The 22,905-nt window shown below is 36.0% G+C and overlaps 2 protein-coding genes across 3 annotated transcripts; one reads left to right on the forward strand and one right to left on the reverse strand.

Moving 5' to 3' along the window:
• Positions 1 to 34: 34 nt before the first annotated feature.
• LOC124187874 lies at positions 35 to 22,752 on the reverse strand. The gene is made up of 23 exons (XM_046580061.1): positions 22,618 to 22,752; positions 16,928 to 17,065; positions 16,593 to 16,800; positions 16,115 to 16,508; positions 15,448 to 15,911; positions 14,932 to 15,254; positions 14,459 to 14,718; positions 14,122 to 14,392; positions 12,978 to 13,166; positions 8,538 to 12,650; positions 5,965 to 6,063; positions 5,641 to 5,774; positions 3,986 to 4,135; positions 3,534 to 3,642; positions 3,052 to 3,402; positions 2,497 to 2,894; positions 2,096 to 2,312; positions 1,886 to 2,012; positions 1,542 to 1,756; positions 1,103 to 1,245; positions 876 to 1,039; positions 367 to 755; positions 35 to 291 (listed from the first exon to the last, which is right to left on the reverse strand). The coding sequence occupies exons 1-23, from the start codon at positions 22,750 to 22,752 to the stop codon at positions 232 to 234; spliced, it is 9,051 nt and encodes a 3,016-aa protein (XP_046436017.1). The 3' UTR covers positions 35 to 231.
• LOC124176427 (60S ribosomal protein L11) lies at positions 4,200 to 6,079 on the forward strand. 2 transcript variants are annotated; one of them, XM_046557724.1, is made up of 5 exons: positions 4,200 to 4,329; positions 4,652 to 4,795; positions 5,367 to 5,516; positions 5,622 to 5,769; positions 5,904 to 6,079. In XM_046557724.1, the coding sequence occupies exons 1-5, from the start codon at positions 4,324 to 4,326 to the stop codon at positions 6,029 to 6,031; spliced, it is 576 nt and encodes a 191-aa protein (XP_046413680.1). In that variant the 5' UTR covers positions 4,200 to 4,323; the 3' UTR covers positions 6,032 to 6,079. The 2 variants fall into 2 exon arrangements, with proteins under 2 accessions (XP_046413680.1, XP_046413673.1); XM_046557717.1 differs by lacking the exon at positions 4,200 to 4,329 and adding an exon at positions 4,479 to 4,508.
• Positions 22,753 to 22,905: the final 153 nt, after the last annotated feature.

Genomic DNA, 22,905 nt, shown 5'->3' on the forward strand with positions numbered 1-22,905 from the left:
AGTATAGATTTATTGTTATTATATAATTAGATCAATGTAGATAAATGTGAGAGCCAAGTTCTATGCAATCAATTAATTTCAAGTTGGGTGGGTAAAAAATTCAAGATATTTGATATGATTGTGGTATTCTATAAACATAACTTTCTAAGTTATTTAAGCTTGAGTAGAAAATTTGTTACTCCAAAAGTCAATATAATTACTAGTTCTCTGATAATTAATTACCAAATTTATTTACTCGATACTGCTATTTGATCCCAGTTCAAGTGGCGGTAAATTTAAACCATTTGCCGGCTGAAATAAGTTAGTAACAAATATTGTAAGAAATTTTAATATTCGTTCGTTTTCAACATCAGTTCATATTAATACCTTTTGCATGTAAGTCTCCAGCAGTCTACGTAGTTCAGAATTTTGTTTACGTAGCATGTTAGTTTCAGTATTCAGCTTATGGCGTTCTTTGAGTACTTCATGATACTTATGTAATCCTATTAGGAGTCCATCCCAGAGTTTTTCTTTCTTTGTAGGAAAAATGTCTCTATAACGTCTCCAAAACTCTGTCACATCTTCGACTGACAAATTGCGTGACACAGTCAGTTCTTGATGACTTAACTTCTGTTTAAATGTCAGAGGCACTTCACCACGTTTAGCATTATGATATTTAGTCAAAAATTCTTGTAATGCGCGTAACACAAAAACAGATTGAGTCATAAGAGGATGATTCTTTTCGCAAACCACAGTTCTCTTTTGCATAACATCAACTGCAAGATACAAGTATTACAGTACCTCAAACCACTGATTGTATGGATAGTTTTTTTATGTTGTACATACGACTAAAATATAGTGGTAGAAACTTAGTGTAAATCATTTTTAGAACTAACCTTCATTTTCAGAGTCTGCGTTTATAGGTACGATGCAATAACAACTCCTCTTGACATTCAAATCTTTGCTATGCGATGATTCAAGTTTAGAGGATGTGTCTGTCTTCTGATGTGGTATATTAGTCATTTCTTCATCTTCCTCACACGTTTTGGGATATTGATCACTATTAAAATTATACAGTTTTATTAGAATATAGTTACAGTAAACCACAGAAACTAATAATCACCTGTCACACAAGTCCGCTGCTATCAATGTTTCATTAGATTGTTTGCCGATCAACGGAACAGTTGTACATGTAGCACAGTACATATAAGGTAAAAAGAAATTCATCATCATGTCTATGTCGGCCTCAGATTTGATTGACAATGCCTGAAATAAATCACAATTATCATTACCATTCTGATGATATGTTTCTTTGATATTACTCCTAATACAAATACTGTGAACCTGTTTTGCCAATTATCTGGATATTAATACAATGATTTTTTAGTCAAACGGTTGTCAAAAACCAAACTTATTTTAATATTATTCAGGTCAAAGGCGTTTTGAATTTGTACTGTAAATTACCTTACAAACATATAACGCTTAGGAAGGATCTAAAATACTAGTATAAAATGGTTTTAGATTTCAATAATTGAAGTATTAAATTATAGCAGAAAGCATACTTGAAACACACTGTCAAGCCTAATGATATTTTTGTCATCAACTGTGTATGGATTAAGTAGTTCTCGAAGCTGGTCTTCAATTAAAAATCCGGTATGATCTGATATCTGACTCAAAATGTTATGTAATAAACGTCTCTCTGCATTTACTTCAGGCAATGAAGTGACAGCTATGTATGGGTCAGATATTTTAAGTCTTTCGTTCGCCTCTGCTTTTTCTGAAAAGAGATTTGCTCTTATCGATACTTGATTACCTATATTATTACGAAATGATATAGAATTCTGTACTGCAGCATCTAGTGGGCCTAACTAATAGATGTTGTAATTCCGTCAGTATAAAAGAATACTTTGATCAATTTCAAGGATAACTCCACGATACGAAGGCAAGTCTTCTTTAAGCAACAACGGTTTTTCAGGAGGTTCCCATTCTAGTTCCAATGTATTTTCATAGATAATACGATCCACTGTCAGAATCTGTAAAAATAATCAGAAATGAAAAACGTCTCATTTGAAACTTAAATAGGTACATGGGACTTTCTATACGTTAAATAACATACTTTGTTCGCCAGTTCACCAACTATACTTGCATTCATATCCCAAATTTGTAGATATTGTTTTTCATTAATTGCTGTAAAATGATTGGACTTCTGCTCCAATTCTAGAATACTTTTATGAGTCTTAATTACTTGTTCTGTAAGTTTTTGTATTTCAAGTGTACTATTTTCCTCTAACTCTATGTAAGTTTTCTTCAACCCATTAACCGTGTCTTGCAGTCTAAAAATTTAGAAATACTAGAGTTTAGCATAATTTTACGTAAATTACCATTATTTTGAATATTTCTACAATGATATTATAGTACACAGAATTGAAGAAACCTTCTAGCAAAAATTGATATATTCGGAAACTCATAGACATAATTTGGGATCTTTATAACCAAGGTAAGACAACAGAGGCTAACTTATTTATTCTTCGCTTTTGTTGATTCTTAATTATGGTATTTTCATCTTCTCTGCGTTTCAGTACAGAGTAACTGTAATCTAGCTTTTCTATGTTCATTAGACACATGGATTTCATTTGTTGAAGTTCTTGTTGTAATTTTTGGTACTCAGTTTCAAACCAAATTTTCTGAGCTCTATACTCTTCCTGATGTTCGATCATAACTCTTTTCATCTCGACATCATAATCACGCATTATTTGTTTTCTAGTCTCAACCCCATCTATTTCATCCTGGTTACGTTGCTTGTATAATTGTTCCCATTTCTTGGCATTAGTAGCTAAAAGTAGCTTACGTTCTGATTCAATAGCTTTATCAATAAGCACCAGCTCACGCCGATAAGCCTTGGATATTGTATTGATCTATAAAAACAGAAAAAAACACAGATATGCCCAAATTTGATGTTTCTATCAGAAGCTTATGTTCTAAAAGGTATTGTGACACAAGATTTAACTAGGTTTCATGCTCATCGTCATTCAAGAATAAAATTTCACTAAAAGTTCTGAATGACGGACTAACTTGATTATCGATTCGTTCCATTAATAGATTAATATCATCATTTTGCTTTTGCTGATCTGTGGTAAACTTTAAATTGGTCTCTTCTAACTCCTGTTTCAATTTAGCAATCAATCGATCTTTTTCCGCAAGAATTTCAAGGCACTTGACATTTTGAGAATTCATTTCGCAGTGAATGTCAAGAGGATCCTTTGAGGCCAAAATACTTGTCCATTTTTCATTTATAATATGATATTTTTCCATACTTTGCTTCGCCTCTTCTTCCAGCTGGCATAATAATATCCTTCGAATCTCACTTTCTTCATTTCTTCTATGTACTTCTCTTGCATCATTTGCAATTTTTACATTCAATATCTAAAAAAAGATGGGTCTATGCAAGCCTCTATAGATAATCATTATTACATGTGATGATTTAATTAATTCGACATATATATTTTATGAATCATTTTAAATTAAGATAACATGTCATCATTAAGGAAACTTACAGCCTCTTCACCTTCTAATATTAATTTCTCCAGCAGATCAGCACTAGTGTCGATTTGCTTCTCAGACGATGATTTATCAACAACAACTTCCTCTTCCTCTCCATCTTGCCTGAAATAAATTTATTATTATTTAGTAATATTATTATAGAGAACTACCAAGGAGAGAAAAACCTCGACAATTGTTTAGAATCCTAACAATTTACAGTGCGAATTAATTCTTTGTACCTCACAATGTAAGTTGATTTACTAATGTTATGTGTTATGTCGAACCAAGGGTTTAAAAATATTTGAAAATACAGTCCTCTATTATTATGCCTAAAAAATAACAGGAATTGCAAATAACAGTGCCGCATAATTATCGACGAGTCTCGTTGTTAAAACGTGATTGTTAATAAATCAATACATCGAATGAATTGGTTGCTACGGAAAGTTAACAGCACTATTACACAGACCTTTTGAGAGCCTCCAATCGTCGCTGAATGCGGAGTCTCCGTGCTAATTTTCGCTCGTTAGGGTCAGCGGAGGTAACTAAAGGTTCTTCTGGGTCATCGTAGCCTTCTAAGGGATTCTTTTCAGCCATAGATACAACTCGACACGATGTTTAAAAATGTCAACATCAAGTTTGAAGTTTGAATAAAGCACACGATAGACCACGCGATAGACAGAGTCGTTTAGATCTGAACGCCGGAACCGGAAGTACAAGTGATCATAGTCAAGAATTGCCGTCGCGACTCGAGGTTGCCAAAAGAGGTCTCCTAGTCGCTGTTCCTTAACCTTTTTTCTCTCCATCATGGCGGTGAGTGCACGTCAGGCGTTAAAATACGTTACAGAATCCAATAACATCTTCATGATCGGGTGTTGTAATGAAATAATTCACTCGCTAATCGGAAATCGACACTTCATTGCCAATAATTCAATTAATATTCCCGTGAATATGGCGGTGATAAATACGATTTTCACATGCCGAGTAGAGCGGTCGGTGTTCCAATCAACCATTTTTCCACGTTTGTTTTTGACTCGCGTGCAGAGCATCGTGATTAAAATAACCTCTTCGCACACATCTATCTTTAAGCCTGTGGGCTAGTAAGGGTTTGTTGAAATGTTTAACATACTTTCAGGACGTCAAAAAAGTAGCGGAGAAAAAGACCCGAAAGGAACCAAAGGATGCGTCCAAAAATGTTATGCGTGAAGTACGAATTCGCAAACTCTGCCTTAACATTTGCGTGGGAGAATCCGGTGACAGACTAACGCGTGCTGCCAAGGTAAATTCTCATATTTGAAGTATAACATTCACATGAATATAATAACGCACATTATCTGGTATCGTAAATGTCTCTAGTATAAGTGATGTTTACCAGCTCCTTGAGCATGTGCCAAATAAAATACTTCTCATTTGCAACTCATGCCCACTTGTTGTACTGGGGATGTTACTTCAGAGGAGTTACATTTCTAGTTTTTCTAACACGGCGTCTATTCCCAACATGGGGTAAACTTACACAGGTCGTTCCAAACACGTTAACATGCTAACTGCTGAGAGTTAGCGTATATGAGTCATGTAAAAATCCTTCAAAAATGTTCTACTTCCTTATAGTTACATTTCATATACTAGCAATGTGGTTCTTACTTTATGCGTGTTGTTAACCTCAGTTAAGAATGCAGGACATGCAAATATTTTGAAATGTTTGGAATTGGCCATGTGGATTCACTCTAGTAGTATTGACCATTGACCATAATATTTTTCCAATGCAGTAATTGTTCTTCAGCTTGATTGGAACCATGAACTAGAACCTAATTTGATGATATCAAATTGATTCTTCTATGAAATTTAAACAGGTGTTGGAGCAGCTTACTGGACAACAGCCTGTCTTTTCTAAGGCCCGTTACACTGTACGTTCGTTTGGTATTCGTCGTAATGAAAAGATTGCTGTTCACTGTACCGTAAGAGGAGCAAAAGCTGAGGAGATACTTGAGCGTGGTCTGAAGGTGATTTAAATACAAAAAATTGCTTGGGTTGTTCCATTCTAGATGGCAAGAAGTTTAGTCAATTCTGAAAATTGTCCAATTATAAACAATATTTCATTATCATAGGTACGTGAATATGAGTTACGCAAAGAAAACTTCTCTGGTACTGGAAACTTTGGTTTTGGTATCCAAGAACATATCGACTTGGGTATCAAGTATGATCCTAGCATTGGTATCTACGGTCTTGATTTCTACGTCGTACTTGGACGTCCTGGTAAGCTAGTTGCCATATTACGTCATGAGATCTCAGTCAGACAAACTGCTTTAACTATCCTTCAATTTGTGAATCTAGAAATCGTTAGATTTGATGATTAACGTTTTTTCTTTTTTTTTTTTTTACTATTATAGGTTTCAATGTAGCTCACAGAAGAAGGAAGACTGGTAAAGTTGGCTTCCAACATAGACTCACCAAGGAAGATGCTATGAAGTGGTTCCAACAGAAATATGACGGTATCATTCTGGCTGGTAAAAAGTAATTTACTTTTCCTGTATTTTGCTTTTGAACTACCTTAATAAAAACAAAAAGAAAAGTGAATCCTTGATTATCTTATTTTTCACCTTACTTCCATCCTGATGATGAAATACCTCAGTTCAACTTTTCATTTGATCATAAGAAAAGGATTTCAACCAGGTAGACGTAGATAGTTATTTTAACAAAACATCGGAAATCAGACAGGGTGAGAAATTTTAATATTGATCCGGAGGGAAGAAGCGAATTAATCATGTATGCATAATGTGTTGATCAATTGTCATAGAGTGCAATTGTAATATATTCAGGGTAAAACGAATATTTATAACTAAACTTGAACCATATTCAACATTATTATACAAGTGGATTCACTTCAATTTCACAGGTTCTTTTTTTAATCGATTTAAATTTGACTTGCATCTACGTCAATAGAAAGATTTAGATTTTGCATTCACTAAATAAGCAAGCGTCGACATTAATACAAAATTATGCAAATTAACTTTAGGCATTTATTTCAAAAGGTTTTCATTTTATATAACTGTTATGTTAGCAAATTCTAATGATATATTTTTATCTATTTAAATGATCAACTAATCCAATTTTAATTAACTAATGATTAAATAAACTTCATTCTCGTGCTTTGTATTATTGTTGAACTTAAGTAAATGGTTTGTTGATTTTTTTATACAAGTGATCGACTTATTACAATATACATTTCCTTATATATGAAATTTTAAGTCTAAACGAAACAGTGTCATTATACAATAGAAAATATAGTATGACTGTTTTTCATTTTATCACAACTTAAAGTTTAATTTTATAGTTACTTGCCTCAATGACGGCAATATGCTATAATATTTACAGAGAACATCCAGAAAGCATTTTCTACACCACTTTAAATTTTCATATTGTGACCCGTTCTTTGCAGTATTCAAGGTGTGAATAGTATGTTCAAAATATCTTAAGAAAAGCACAAATGAAATTAAGATTTGTAGAATTCTTATAAGCAAAGTAAAAAATCGGCAAGGTAAACACAACCATTCAATTTTTGTCATCCGTAGTCAATTAATTATGTAATTTGAATACGAAGATAAACTGTCATACTATTTAATAATTATTTTGGAATGAATACAATAAATAATATTGATGTTTCAGGCCGAATAGATAATCTATGACTAGTTTAGTAGACGCACTAGTAGAGAATATGTCGCGACTCTAGTTCATTACGATTCAAGAAATCTACTGACAGGGTCAAGCAACGGAAAAGTTATACAGTGATATAGTTATATATTACGTTTGCACGTATAAAACAATTTGCCGTTGGAATACGTTAACTCGCTCGGATCCTGGTATATACTAAATTCATGTAGAATATGTAATATGTGTAGAATTTCATAAGCCTAATGACGATACAAGTATGTGTGGAATATTCCAGATTATCCAATCTGCCTGTAACACTGATATGTAAAATATAATATATGTATATGTGTGTGTGTGTGTGTGTGTGTGTGTGTGTATATATATATGTATATGGCAAATAAATACGGACGTACTTGATTACGTATCGTCCTATTATCAGAATTACCGATCCACCAAGTAATTGGCACTTTGCAACGAAAGTTCGCCGGAAATTACAAAAATTATTCAAATTACCTCGTAACACAATATTATACAAATAACAGTTTAGTCGGAACTATGAATGTTACAATAATAATAATAATAATAACAACAATAATTACTTACAAACCCGCTATTCCTGAAAGGGTATATCCTCCACGAGCTATTAATAGCTTGTGTGGGGTACAGGAGCTAGGGAACGGTCTGTAACCATTATTATACGTTTAACCATTCAACAAGTTTGTGCTCTTCAAGCAAATTTGAAATTTTGCCAGATTTATTGAAACTTAAAAAGTTATTTCACTTGTGTGATATAACAATTTCTTGATATGGCCTTAACTCGATATTGCGGATATTTTAAATTATTCTGTAGCATTTCGGATATTCATAGCACAAAAAGCATGACCATGCCTGTGCCACTAAACATTTAAGCCCTGAGTTTTGAATCCTTTATTTCCACAATTATATGTAACTATGTATATATAGGGTTGGGTTGAAAATAAAAAGATTGCTCAATTGTACTTTACCACTTGTGCTCAAGTTTGGTACTCAAAAAATGTCGACTTATTTTTATTGTTAATTTTGAGGCATTGGTATTCTATGATGTTGCCTAAAATAACAACGTATTATGAGTAGATATTCTGTTTTGAATAATGAGTCTATTTTGGCCCGTAAGACAACGACTTTATTTCAACGAAATATTTTTGGTAATACTTTATGTTCGTATAAAACTCAGTGTGGTTTAATGCCCACAGAATTTTTCACATCATGATTAATTCCTGGAAAATACATATATCTAAGCCAGAAAGTCATGATTTGTTAAAAAATAAATTGTTTGTTTTGGATTATTATAATAGTTGATGAATTTCTTAATTTTATTTGTACAGAGTAAGTTACGTCCTTGACACTTCTTCTCTTTTGGCACTGATGATAGATATCTGATCGTCTTCTACTGCTTCTGTATTATTTTCAGTTTCTATACTATTTTCTTCACACTCAATATTCTTCACTTCTTCAGAGACCTCGGAACTGTCGTCAGACTGTTGCATTTCATCCTCCTCGTTTAAAGTCACATTATAGTTATCTATTTCATATTCGTTATCTTCTTGTAAAATGTACTCTGTCACTTCGGGATTCGAATCTTCGTTGGGCAAATCAGAAACATTACGCTGTATTAGAATCTGATTACCATCAGCATCATTGGCGACCATAAGTACAGTTCCATCTAAATTAGGTATTTGCACAGTGTCTTCATTATCTACTACTTCCATATCATCACTTTCCTCGTTCGAATTTTCATCAAATACATCCTCTGTAATGTCAACTACACTTGAAATTTCTGCCAAATTATCTTCCTGATGCTCATCACTATGTTCTACTGTTTCTTCATTATGGTTTTCACGATCTGATCTGTCGTCTATGTCATTCAAGGTGACCTCTTCGTTTCCAGAAGCCTCCTCATTTTCAGAAGCTTCACTCTCGACCTTTGCACCTACATCTTGGAGTTCCGTACTTTCTTGATCATTATCAGAGTTTAATCCCAAAATTTCTGTCAAATTATTCGTAGATATATTCGTATTTTCCATTGTGCTTGCATCATCTTCGACTTTTATCGAATAAGCACCTGGCCATGAGGATTCACTTTTTTCTATTTCATCTCTAATTTGGTCTAGTTCACTCACCATTGTCAGGCTCTCAGAACTTGGAGCTGTCACTGCTATTGGACTTAACTTATACTGCACTGTATCAAACTGATTGGTTTCCTCATCTTCCATATTAGTCTTCACAGGTAATGGTACCATTGGACTTAAAATAGGCGGACCCTCATCGTCTAAATAATCTCCAGGCTCTTCTTTCAAAAGTGCTTGATTTTGTAGTTCACAAGGTCTTTCTTCAAATTCTCTTTCATAAACATTGTGTAATTGCAATTTCATTTCGACGTTTCGAGAATCGTGATCTTCCTTTTCATTCTCATTTTCAATTTTTGGACTTTTAATTACATCAACAATTTTTCCGTGTTCCTGAAGTTTATCTTCACCATAATCTTCAGTGTCCACGATGTTTGTCTCATTGCTGTCACTTAGAACACTTACATCGTTAGTTTCTTTTTCATTTAAATCATTATTGCTATGCTCAGAATCCTCATCTTCGCTGTGTGAATCACTACTGAGATCTCCCGTGATTCTACTCTGTGTTCCAGATTCGTCATCTATTTCGTTTGCTTCCTCGCCATCATCTACGTCCTCTTCATTGTCAATGTCGTCCTCTTCATTGTCAATGTCGTCTTCTTCCTCGTCGCTTGTATTGCCAGTACCAGCATCACTGTGTGAAACATCACTGTTACTGTCCTCGTGATTTTCTGTTACATGATCTTCTGCCTCAGACTCAAATTCTAACTCTTCTGTTTCTTCCATCAATGAATTATCTTCATCTATCAAACTGCCCTTATCTTCATTATCATTTTCATTTTGTACACTTGCATCTATGTCATTACTATGATCATCAAATTCAATTTGTTTTCCTGTGCAATTTTCCAAGTGCTCAGTCAATTTTTCTCTGTCCTCGAATCCTTGTTGGCAATCCTGACACCACTCAATACCATGATAATTTATATGAATACTCATGTGCAACCACAATTTACTTCTTGCATTGTGATATCTCCCACATATTTTACATGTAAAGTTGTTTCCTTCGCCAGTCAGAATCGCTGCATGTGTTGCTGTCAAGTGATTTGCTAATTCCTCATAAGTCTGACAAAGTTTCAAGCAGACACCACAGGTAACGGCTGCTTCGACTCTGTGAAAACGAATCAGATGTTGCCATAGATGTTTCTTCGCTGGCCACTGTTTTCCACAAACTTCACATGCGCACTCCGTATTTGTTGATTCATCGTAAACTTTTCTAGAATCTTTACGTGGGTACTTACTATTTGAATTTCCTTTGACTGAGGATATGGGCATTAGATCCGGAATAGGTTTTTGAGCTGAAAGTTGCATGTTTATGTCCTCAAATAAATTGAAGTCTGGTATATTCAAATTTGATTCGTTTAGAATAGGGTCAGGCTCTTCTTTTTTTATTTTATTATTGTTTTTCAAATGCGCTTCAAGAATTGAGGTTTGAAAACTATTGTTACTATCTTTGTTTACACTATTACGTTTTGTGCAAACGTTGATATGGTTCCAAAACAAAGTTTTTGTGCAGAACTGCTTTCCGCAATTTTTGCATTCAAAGTTTTCTCTCTCCCTCATTTTTCTTTTAGCACTTACATAATCTGTTTTTGATTTTTTCGACATCCTAAGAGGATTCGTGTTGTGGACATTTTGACAATGTTGGGTCAATGTTTCATCATTTAAAAATATCTCGTGGCATAGATCGCAATCAAACGTGTCACTTAAAGGTCTCTTTCTTTTCAGCTCGCTAGAATCTTCATCGCATGCATCTTCTTCAAAGTCTAAATCTTCCGGTTCTTCTTTAACAAGTAAGTTTGCTGGTTCGTAGTCGTCTGGCTTGCCACTCAACGTCTCTAATCGATAATTGAACCCAGATAACTGGTCTTTTGGAACATTGTGAACATTAGCATAATGGTTTCTCAGCGCCTCATCTTTGGTGAAGACAGCAAGACATTGTTTACAAGTCCGGAATACTTTTCCGTGACACTTTTTTGTATGATCGAAAGCTTTCCACTTGGAAGCATACTGTTTGCCGCATACCTTGCAGGTATTTGGCTTTGATAAAATATGATTATGAACGGCCTCTACATGTCTCTTTAATTCCTTGGGATCCTTCATTGGAATCAAACAAACTCCACAAGAAACACCGATTTCATTTCTATGTAGAGATAAAATGTGCATTTTCAATTTGAGCTTATTTTCCACGGTGTCACCACAAAAATCACAGACATTTGGTGTATTGTGATATTTGTGATCTTTTCTATGAGATTCCAGATCTTCCCTGGTTCTGAATAATTTCTTGCAGTTGGTATGATCGCAAGTCAATTCAGGATGGTTCATATGATGAACTCTGTTGTGAGTCATAATACCTAACTTTGATGTTACTTCTTCATTGCAGAGGTGACACATATACGTACTATGATGGTTTTCTATGTGCTTTTGCAAACTGGCACGATCCTTGAATATCCTTTCACAAGCTCTACAGCGAGTTAGCAATGCCCCAGGGTCTTTTCGGTAGTTCTGACAGCCTTTCATATGACGACGTAATAGATACCGTTTGTGAAAACCTTTGTTACATTTTTCGCAATGATGAGGAGTTTCATCATCTGGATTTGGTGATTTGACACTCATCGATTCCCGTGTTTCTTTTTTAGTCTCTGGTTCATACCTGTGAATTTTTGCAATATGGGCAGCTAAATGTTCCTTCGAAGCACTTGTCTTTGAACAGTACTTGCACGTTACATCCTCATGTCCCTTATGCACGCGATTAACGTGTTTCCATAAGTGAGACGTCCGTCCGTAAAATTTGTTACATAAGTCACACGGGAACAAGCCGTGAATATTTCGTCTGTGAGTACATAATTCTTTTAAATCTGCAAATTTCAAATTAGAACACATTTCACAGCTCAAATTTGGATCAGGTATGCTGTAATCAATCCTGGCGGCGTCGGTAATTGACTCGAGAACACTGCTATTTATATAACTATCTACATCCAGCCCATGAATTTTTCTGTGTCTGGACATTTTCGACTTGTTCGAATATGGTCTACCACAAATATCGCAACTAAAATCTCCATTTGTAAGAGGCCAATGCTTGGCTTTTACATGGGCACTTAGTTGAATTACGTCAGGGAAAACCTTCAGGCAAACTCCACAAATTAAAGGCACGGTATCTGAATGAACGCCCATCACATGTTTCCAATAATCAACTCGGCTACCCCAAAGTTTTCCACATATTTCACAGGTATTCGGGGATGCGCCTTGAGCAGAATGATGTTGGACATGTTCATTGCGCAATGATCTAGTTGCGAAAATTTTGCCACAGGTGTCCCGTTCACACTAAATGCAACAAAAATTTTTGAATTATTATCATTATTTCGTTTTTGATTCCAAAAAAAAATATTTGCATCAAAGTTTTAAAGTAAACGAAATCAAATATAATGAATTTATTTCTCAGAGAAAATTTTTCACGAGCCTACTGTGTTAAGAAATAGAAACCTGCTTGTAATTATGTTATTAAAATTGTCGACACATTCATTTTCAATGAATCTCATCTGTAAATCCAGCATCTATATTCAAGACAATATGAAATAACAAAAGTTGAACTTATTTGAAATTGAATACTATGCCATAGGAGAAGAAACACATGATAAACTAAAAACTTACTCTAATAGCAGGCTCATTGCTGTGAATACTACTGACATGAAGCCAGCGTTCCCATTTGCTTGGGTGAGAACTACCACATAATTCACATACGAAAAATAAATGATACTGTGCTCGATTTCCATTACCACTCACAGAACCAGTTCCGCTTCCATTGCCAGCAGAATCTCCGATTGGTGCCAATGGTTCAGACTGAAAAAGGAAGTGACAAGTTTAATCATTTGCAATTTCGTTGTTGTAAACCTATCTCGGAATCAGTATTCCAACTGATAAATATCACCTGAATACTTCACAAAAATACGAAATGTTATTGTGAAATTATGCTATATGATCCTTAAAAATAGATGTTTGTAAAAGACTACTTGACCAATTCATAAAACAATAATGAATTGGTATTGGTCATACTACTAAATAGAATCAATGCTCTTTACAGAGTACGTGTATTTTATTTGATCACATTGACATCACCACTTTTAGTAGTGCTTTATCAGTCATAGCATATATCTGCCTATTTCTTAGGACTATTTATTCTTATAGACTAGTACTATTCAATTATGAAATAAGAACAATCTGCATAGAAAAACATTCTTTTACTCTCGGAAACAGCTAATCTGGTAACAAGACTTGTGAGAGGCTTGTGCCCAAATAGTCGGGATAATTTTTATAACTATGGTATATTCAGATGTATAGGCTGATCCAGAACTATTGCCTTATCGTTCACCGATGTATTTCTCATAAAAGTCTGCGGCAGAAAGGTCTTTTCACTTTTGATAGGAAATTTGTTCTTTGCGAATTACAGCCATTTGAAATCCATGAGCTGCCGATCGCATTCTATTCTGCGGCATCAGATGCTACTAGATTAGCCAATTTCAAATGGCTGTAATACCCAAAAGACGATTTTCCTATGAGAAGTAAGAAACGTTTTAGTCGCAGACTTTCATGCGGAATACATCGGTAGCCTATGGGAGGGTAGTCCTGGTTAACCTTGTATAATTAGAAAACCGCAAGAATTTAATATATTACCCTTGAAACGTCTTGATTGAGGACTTGTTCAATAAATGCTGAATAAATTTTGTTCTTCAATCATCATTTCAAAAGTTGAAAAATAACTGTTCATATTTCATAGTTTCATACCATACAATTTTACCTTGTGAGCATTTCTTTGATGGCGTATAAGATGATCTTCACTAGGAAATGACTTGTTACAAATATAACAATCCATTCTTTCGCCTTCGTCACCATCAAACTCTAATGTCTGATCATTTGCTTCGTTACCGTTGAAATTTTCATTATAGTAATTACTATTGAGCTGAACAAAACCGGCTGGGTCATAGCCAGAGTCAATATTGTGTATGGAGACATGTGTTATTAATTTTTTTCTTGAATCATGTTGCCTGCCGCAAATTGTACAACTATACCTGAAAGAAGCAATGTACATATTCAGTGATAAAGTACTTTAGAACCAAATGACAAAAGAATCTTACCTTCGCTGTTCAGAAACGTGTAACTTAGACCCTCCATGGTACATATTGACGTGATTCAGCAGCTGAGTATTATCAGAGCAAATTTTCAAACACACGCCGCATGCAAATGCTGCATGTTCTTTATGAGTTGCTCGAATATGCAACCACAGTGAAGCACGATCATTGAAATCGCGAGTACATATTTCACAGACGAAAACAGTTTCAATTTCAATCATGTTCTCCGGACTGCTTTCATGTTCTGATTCATTATCAAGGTTACCCTGTAATAATTCAATAAATAATTCATAGGAATATAATTGCAGAACCTATGAACTATCATGAGTTATAAAGGATTGAAAAACGGCTAAGAATGTAAAAAGTTAAGTTTTTGTGAAGTACTAAATAAACATCAACGAAACTCAATTTCATCGAGTTCTAGCCATACATTTAGCATTGAGTAAATGTACTTCAATCTAGATAAACTTATAATATACCTGAGGGGACATCGAGGACTCCGAAATATCCCTGCTGTGGTCATTGGTTACTGTTTCTTTCGGTTTTTTGGATATCTGCAAAGCTGCAGATCTTTTCAGACATTTATCACTATCAATTATTGGACCCGGATCGACGCCATGAGATGCCACAATGTGCCTACTTAGCGACGACTTCAATGAAAAATCTTTTTCGCACAGGATACAAATAAAAGGTTTGTCAGCATCATGAGTGAGTTCATGTTCTTTGAGACTATCCACAGACGTAAAGCTCTGCGGACAGGTCTCACAATACCACCTCTTCTGTCCATCTGTCTCACTGCTATCTGTTTGGTAATATAATGTTGCTGTTAACGTTTCACTCTTATATCATTCATGACAAGTTGAACATCTGATTAATATTGAAAAAGAAGACGAAATATTAAAGGGTACGAGAATTTTTATAAGAATTATAAAAAATAAAAAAAAAAATAAAAAAATATGAAACAGACTAATGTGTTACGTTTTCGACAAATTTACCTGTTCTACATATTTGCTTCGGTTTTTGCTTTGTTCTTCGTTCGTCATAATCTCGTTTGAAATTCTCCTTCTTTGTCAAGGCTTGTTTAAGAATTGTTAATTGGGGATTTTTTGCCAGTTTTGCTTTTGCATCCCTATAATCTTTACCTTCATCGTCAGAGTCTAAACTTGACAAATCAGATGTGTCAATAACAGTCTTAGTAATTTTTTGCATAGAAATCTTGTTGGAAGTTTCTTTCTTTCGTTCCCCAGCGCATACCCGACTGTGCTTGTTCAAATCTGTCACATTTGTGTACATTTTTGGACATGTTTTGCACTGAAATTTATTATCTTGTTGAACATAGGGCAGCGGCAACGCAGGAGGTGGCGGTAAACCTGAGTGCCGCGCCTTTACATGCTCTTCCAAATTTGTTCTTGTCGAATAAATCCGTGAACAGTACCTGCACGTCACTGCTGGATGTCCTCTAGAGTAGATAAAATAACATGATTACAGTAATGATTTGAAAGAACTCAAAGATTACGAAATAATAATTGAGAAATAAATGTTAATTGACATTTAAGGAAAACACTCTTCTAATCCACAAAAATATTTCACATAATGAACAAATCGTATGAATACAAAACTATTTCTACGTGACAGTTACCATGGATCAGACAATTAGCTCACCTGTGGGCAGTAGATACATGACCCCACCTATGTTTCGCAGTGGAGTATGATTTGTTGCATAAATCACATTGAAACGGCCTTTTGTACGATGTATGATCATCAGTGATGACCTTTTCTCCAACAATATCACCTGCTCCAGCATGAATTTTAGCATGCAGTGACAAGTGTCCTTTCGAACTAAACGCTTTGTTACATAAAGAGCAGACATAAACTTCGTGTTGTTCTGAAGTATGTTGAAATATACCAGATCCATTACTAGCCCCTGGAAGATTGAGAGGGTCACCTTCATCCACATCTTCAGTCACCATGGACGTCAGTTCCAAAAAGTCACTTGGGTTTGTTTCCATATCCATTTCATACTCTTCTGATTTTTGGTCATCGTGATCATCTGCACCTATCTCAGTATGGCGCAATTAGCAATATACTCAATGAGAGCAATGAAGCCAAAATCGTTTAATTAATAATTAAATTTACTCACCATCATCACTGACACCGTGATCGAGGATCTCTTCAATTTCATGATCTGCTTCTCCATCCGAATTCAACCTTGGTGGAGTTCCTAAAGCACCGTTGGGGTTTACTATGGGGGCTTCTGGAATGAGTATTGGCATATTTTCTTTTTCCTTAAGGAGTTCTGAATGCAGCTGATTAAACTGATGGCCGTGGTTTTGTGTTCCATCCCCGATCTTGGTTGTGCAATATGAAAAGGATTGTTGGATATGTTATTACACCTCTTTGTCAATTTATTACCTATTACACCGTGATTTGTACATAAGTTTTTAATTTCAAACAAAAGACAAAGAAGATACTTACATCACCGTGATGGGGCGGCAGATATCTCTCAAGTAGGGCCACTGCGTTAACGCATGCTGTTCTGAAGTCGTAAAAATTTTCCAAATTATACATGCACCGATAGCAAAGACATTTCGGTAGCCTGTCATTTTCTGCAATCTGAAAAATGAAATAAAAATTAATTAACCAACGACTTTACCCTACACAGTTTTACAGTTTTTATCTGTGTATTCTAGGAAGAGCGAACGTATTATACAAAAGTTCTCATTTGAATTTTCCGACTATGTATTAAAAACGTCAGTACAAGCAGGTTCGAAATTAATAAGAAACAACTGGATTGATAGTAGTAAAAACTCCCTGAGTCCCAATTCATTCATGAAAGGACAAAAGAGAAAGTGTTACTTTACTATTTACTATGTAGGTCAAGGTATTTTACTCTTGAATGAATTAATTAAGTACAACAAGCACAAGAATTGAATAAAGCACATATTAAGGAGACATTCAATTACTATGCACATGGGTTCATCATCCTTGGTTGAGAGCATTTTTAAAACAACTCTTACATGCATTAAACTGTGTCAAGAACAACCAGTGTTGCATCCAAATAACTTTAACCATAATCCAATTTCATGTCGTTAAAAAATTATAAACAAATAAAAATTCAGAATTGGACAACTTAGATTACATATATTAAATATTAGACAATTATAGGTCTTTTGATAGAAAAGGATAGGACGCTGATGATTGATGGTGTTTTTTATTTATTAGAAAGAGTACAATTTCGAAATTTGCAGGTGAGTTGAAAAATTAATGACGGAGCCAGGAATCGAACCTGGTATTTAGAGATGCTTTACCGGAGACTTACTCCACTAGACCACCTAGCCGCCCTGTTGTTTATTTATGTAACAAAAAAAAAAATATTGCAGAGATGGATAAGAGTATTATCATCGTACGGCAAATTTGTTCAACATATACTATAATCGAAAGTAACGTATATTGGTCGGAAATATATCTATATATTCTCGAAATCCAAATACACGAATTACCTTGAGTCAGCGGCGCACGTGACTTCTTTTACTTTCTCCCGATGTCTAGACTGGCACGATTACTTTACTTTTGCTTTCATTGCGAATAATTAAAAAAATTTCCATCATAACTTTAACTAGCTATACTGAGTTAACGAGGATAAATGCAAACAAGTATAAATACATAACATGCGTCTAATTTCGGCTTTTGATCAAGCTACTTGGAATTCAAATTTAAAATGAACTCCATGCAAAGCAGGGACACCGATATCCCACTTATTTTATTTTACGACTATTGTTTTAGCTATCCATCACCGCACGTTGGTGTATACGGAAGTGAGATTTCGTAATACCGCACGCATAAAAATTACTGTAATTTACCGCGGACATGTAACTCGTGTGTAATCGACTCTCGCGTAATCGCTGAAACTCGCAATCGTCAATCGGTCTCTTTTATTCGGTTGCACAAAGATTACTATTAAATGAGCTAGTAACGTTGGATATACGATTAGACGATTAAGCTGCATCAGGCGCGGATTGTTATCGTGACAATCGTATAATTATTAGGATTTAACTTTGCGTCTGATGGATACGAGGCTGAAACTATCAGCCAGAATTAGCAGCCAAACGTTCTAATGTTCATTTGAATGAGGTAGTGAAGTCGCAAAATCCTAATTTTGTCAAATACTTTGAACCCCCAATACTTTTATAGAATTATGAGGATAAAACGGAACTGCATTTTTCTATTTCCAAAAAGTTTAACACGTTCAGCTGCTAACTCTGGCTACTAGTTTCAGCTTCATTCCGATGGATGTAATTCCTTAAACTCTATTTGGCGGAAGAAACGTAAAATTATTATGACGCTGAAACTAGATGAGGTTGGAGTTAGTAACGTTGTTGTAGGGATGCACGTTTAGGACAAATCGTTACTTCACACCTTCAGAATTGTCTGAAATTGAGTAAACCACGATAAATAAAATACATTAATATTTGGAAAAGCCAACTCATTGAAAGTCATTCTAAAATTAAACAATAATGAAGTTTTCACTGATGTTTCGTTACAGTATCAGGGTTCGTACGCTTCTTGGAATCTTAAATTCCGTGAATTTTCCAGGCATTCCAGTCTGAAGATGGGATTTTCCAGTAACCTTTCATGAAATATGCCACTGATTAATGACAATTTTTTTACACATTGTCACTAATACCTACAATATTACTTATTACTATCTGACTATCAATTTACAAACAGTCTGCAATTTTCTGTAAGAAAAAAAAAAAAAAAAACGACACAAGGTTCGGTATTAGGTAATATACATAGAATGTATGAAGTGGTGCGACGAAACAAAAGTTTAAGTGGGATATATTGTTTTATTGAGATCGACGGTACTTTGTATAAGAACGAGTTTATTTCTTCGATAGACTCAAAATTCCAGTCTTAATTTCGAAACTCCCTGACTATTCCCTGACTTTTCCATGCTGTAAGAAATTCCCTAATGTTTCCCGGTTTTCCCTGTGTGTACGAACCCTGAGTAACGATACTGACTTCGGCTTCGTCAAACTAGCAGGTAATTCGGAATTTCAAACCCGCACCGTTTGGTCACCTCCTGTATCCATTCTACCTGTATTACCTGGAAATGAATACATATCGGATAAGGAAATGTGTCGCCGTGAAATACGTATTTCACTTTATCCTCCGTACAATAAATGGCAATAAATCTTATATTCATGTCCGTACAAAACCAAGTACGTTAAGTTTGCGACTACACAGTTCCGCAGGTATCCGTGCCAATTTTCATAAAGGCAGGTAGGTCCTTAGATTTTCAAGGCAGGTACTTAGGTCAGGCCGGTCAGGTTTTATTTTAACCTAACGGTACTGTCAATGGGGGGACTCCAACGGGTTATCACGACCTGAAAGTTTCGTCGGGGTAGGTATATAATAATGCCGGCGTGATGGTTGCACCATCGAACGTGGGCATTTAATCCGTTATTGCGTGTGTAATGATATACTTATTGAAATACGTAGGGAAAACAATGTGTCAGTGATGGACATGCATGTATAAACACATGGCATGTATGCGAATGAGCAGAATGCACACATAGCCGTGCAGTAAGATTACGCAGCCGTCTTGAGCAGCGGACAAGACGACTAGCTCGGTACGTCCGAAGCCAGTTGTGCAGCTGCGCGAGCTGATGTTCTTGCATGGCTGCTCGAAGCAGGTGAATTGCAGAAAGCTTCGGATTTTGGAATGGATCTCGATACGTTCTCACCGCGACGGAACATGCGAAATAAAATTACCACAAGACAAACTTACTTTTTCCTCTTTCCTGTCCCTGAATGATTTTCGCAAGACTTTCGTACACAACTGGCAATCGATATTTTCTAGCTACAGATACTTATCAATAGCTATGTACGGCAATGCACGAAAAATATTTTAAATAGAGTTTGAAAATATCTCAAAATTGTACGGTCTTTATTTCACTGTAATTTCCTGAATAGTTTGTCTCGACTCTTTTCGAAGTGTGACAAATTTGCAAACGCTATTTATGATTTCAAACTGAAATGAAAAGTTCATGAATCGAAATGAGAATATTCCAGGATTTTTTCTATGCATTTGAAACGTAACGCTTCGTCGAGAAATGTTTAGTTGTACCGACAGAGAGGAAGCATGCCGTTTGAAAATTATCTCTGCGCAGAATCTAACGATAAGATCCCAACATTTGAATCGGAGTTGAGTTTTTCAAATGAGTCGAGGTGAGTTTGAGTAAACAATGACAGGCTTCTTGGTGCCTGGAAAAACTTTTGTCAACGTAACAGTGGGAAAAAATACGAAGGAAAAGTCGCGCGTCCGTTTGTATACCGAAAAATTCGGAGGCCGTGTGTTGAAACAACGTATATAGTATTCATCTGCGAACGTTAATTTTCGACGATTGCGTCAAGTAAACCACGATAACAGGCGTCGAATGTTCATAAGAATAAGACAAAATAACGCGATAGAAGACGCGAGATGCGGGATTTTAACAAGTAACAAAGCGAAATGCAGTGGAAAACTTGGGTAAAACGGGTAAAACCTACCGAGAGCATTTATCGCTTAGGACGATGCGTCAGGGCTCAGGAGGCCGGAGGGAGGCTAAACGCAGAGCCGAGCTCTTAAGCCGACCCGACCCGACCCACCCGGGGACCCAGGGTTCGCTGTTGTCGCGCTAGCAGACGGCCAACTTCCGCGAAGGAGAGGGCAGGCAGACACCAGGGAAAGAGGAAAGAGGAAAAGAGGGGACAACCGAGGCACCGGGACATGGCTCGTCTTCCACGTAGCCAACAACCGCACCCGACCCGACATACCTACTGCTCGGAGAACCAAGCTGTTGTGGACGCGAGATAATAAAAAATATACCACGATTATCCTCGACTTACGTAGCAGACCACTAATGATGTTATTACACAAAGACCTTCAAGTTCGAGTTCTTCAATTTTCTTATAATTTTGATACAAGATACGTGTATCCACTCAGTAACTTGATGCAAACTCGAAAGGTTAATGCATCGTGCATTATACTATGAATTAGAAAATGGAAATAAAAGTATGTTTAGAGTAATAACAATTAGCAGTAACATAGAGATTTAATTAATACGCAGGTAAATATTGTTTTGTTACTCCTTTTTTAAATCGTAAATCTAACACCCTGTTTCAATCGCATCGATTTTCATGATTTTCGTAGCATCTAATGTATGTACAGATGAATGTGTTTGACGAATGCACGGGAGATAGCGTGCGCAAGGGTATAAGGGTGTAATCGAATGTAAACACACGTTTGAGCGTACCGTAAATTCGTGTAAAGTTGAAGCACATTGCTGACCACAACTTGAGTAGATTAATAGAATCGGTTATTGGAGTTAGAAAGAATCCCATATTGAAGGAAATTAACTTATCATAATAACCGTGTGTGAAAGCAACGAGGAATAAATCAACACGTGGAAGTTGAACGAAGCGATTAAATTAACCTTGAAAATTACTAGCTGACGATGAATAACTGTCAGATTCATAGGAGCAAAATGAAAATAGAAGAACAAAAAAATGTGTAACTCTAACGTATACTCTGTTTGGTATTAGTCATTATTGTATCAACTATTGTAAATATAAACAAAATACATGCTGTGGGTGTATGCATGTACTACATGCAAGCTTGTGCATTCGCTTAAAAAGTCGACGGTCATTTCAGCATTATAATTATTGACAAAATTTTTTGTTTTCAATTTTAAGCATAAATTGTTACTATACATCGCAAAAATTGCCATTTCTTTAAACAAATCATTAGATATCCGTAGAAAACGAATGATCGACCATAAGTTTGGCTGAAGACTTTGTCGTATACGCGATCAACACGATTAACCGTCGTCCCGATGACGACGTGATCTTACACGTCGAGCTCCAATGCGCAAAATGTCGCCCGATCCCTAGCTTCGTAGACGTTGCGTTGAAGCTGCGAGAAAGAAAGAATCTCTGGGCGTCACCGAGGAAGTCGTTGCGTTACGATACCTCTTGTAGCAAACCGGAGGAGATGCGAACGTGGTTGAATGTATAGTCAAGAACGAGGATAAATCGCCGCGTATAACATACAACGATGCCGTAGCGACGACCCTGGCACGGCCTCGATGGCGTAGGTGTTAACGAACATGTCTGGGATTTACCTTGAAGGGAAGGCAGGTCTGAATTTTGTCGACAAGCTGTCGACTCCGTCCCTCTTTACCAAAAATGTCCATTTTTATGGCGTCGTAGGAGGCGCAGAGCCTGCAGAGCTCAGCGTAGCCTTCCTTGGACTCCATTTTCCAAATTTTCTCACTGATTTTTCACAAAGCACCACCCAGGGAACCCGCGCACTCGGCGCCGCTCGTACAACTGCCGCGCGACACTCTTCCTCGCCGAGCCTCGCCGCCCACTTCACGTCACATTTTCACTGTTTCACCTCATACAACTAG

This window comes from Neodiprion fabricii, chromosome 1, assembly GCF_021155785.1.
Source record: "Neodiprion fabricii isolate iyNeoFabr1 chromosome 1, iyNeoFabr1.1, whole genome shotgun sequence".
In the NCBI taxonomy this organism is placed as follows: Eukaryota; Metazoa; Arthropoda; class Insecta; order Hymenoptera; family Diprionidae; genus Neodiprion; species Neodiprion fabricii.

Excerpts from the sequence above, each read along its gene's own strand:
- LOC124176427 (XM_046557717.1), top strand. Across the intron at positions 5,517-5,621 it reads TACTTGAGCGTGGTCTGAAG|GTACGTGAATATGAGTTACG; the intron begins GTGATTTAAATA and ends TCATTATCATAG. Across the intron at positions 5,770-5,903 it reads CGTCGTACTTGGACGTCCTG|GTTTCAATGTAGCTCACAGA; the intron begins GTAAGCTAGTTG and ends TTACTATTATAG.
- LOC124187874 (XM_046580061.1), bottom strand. The coding sequence starts at position 22,752 with ATGGAGTCCAAGGAAGGCTACGCTGAGCTCTGCAGGCTCTGCGCCTCC. Across the intron at positions 15,255-15,447 it reads GAAGCAAATATGTAGAACAG|ATAGCAGTGAGACAGATGGA; the intron begins GTAAATTTGTCG and ends ATTACCAAACAG. Across the intron at positions 4,136-5,640 it reads ACCAGAGAAGTTTTCTTTGC|AACATCGTGTCGAGTTGTAT; the intron begins GTAACTCATATT and ends TTGACATTTTTA.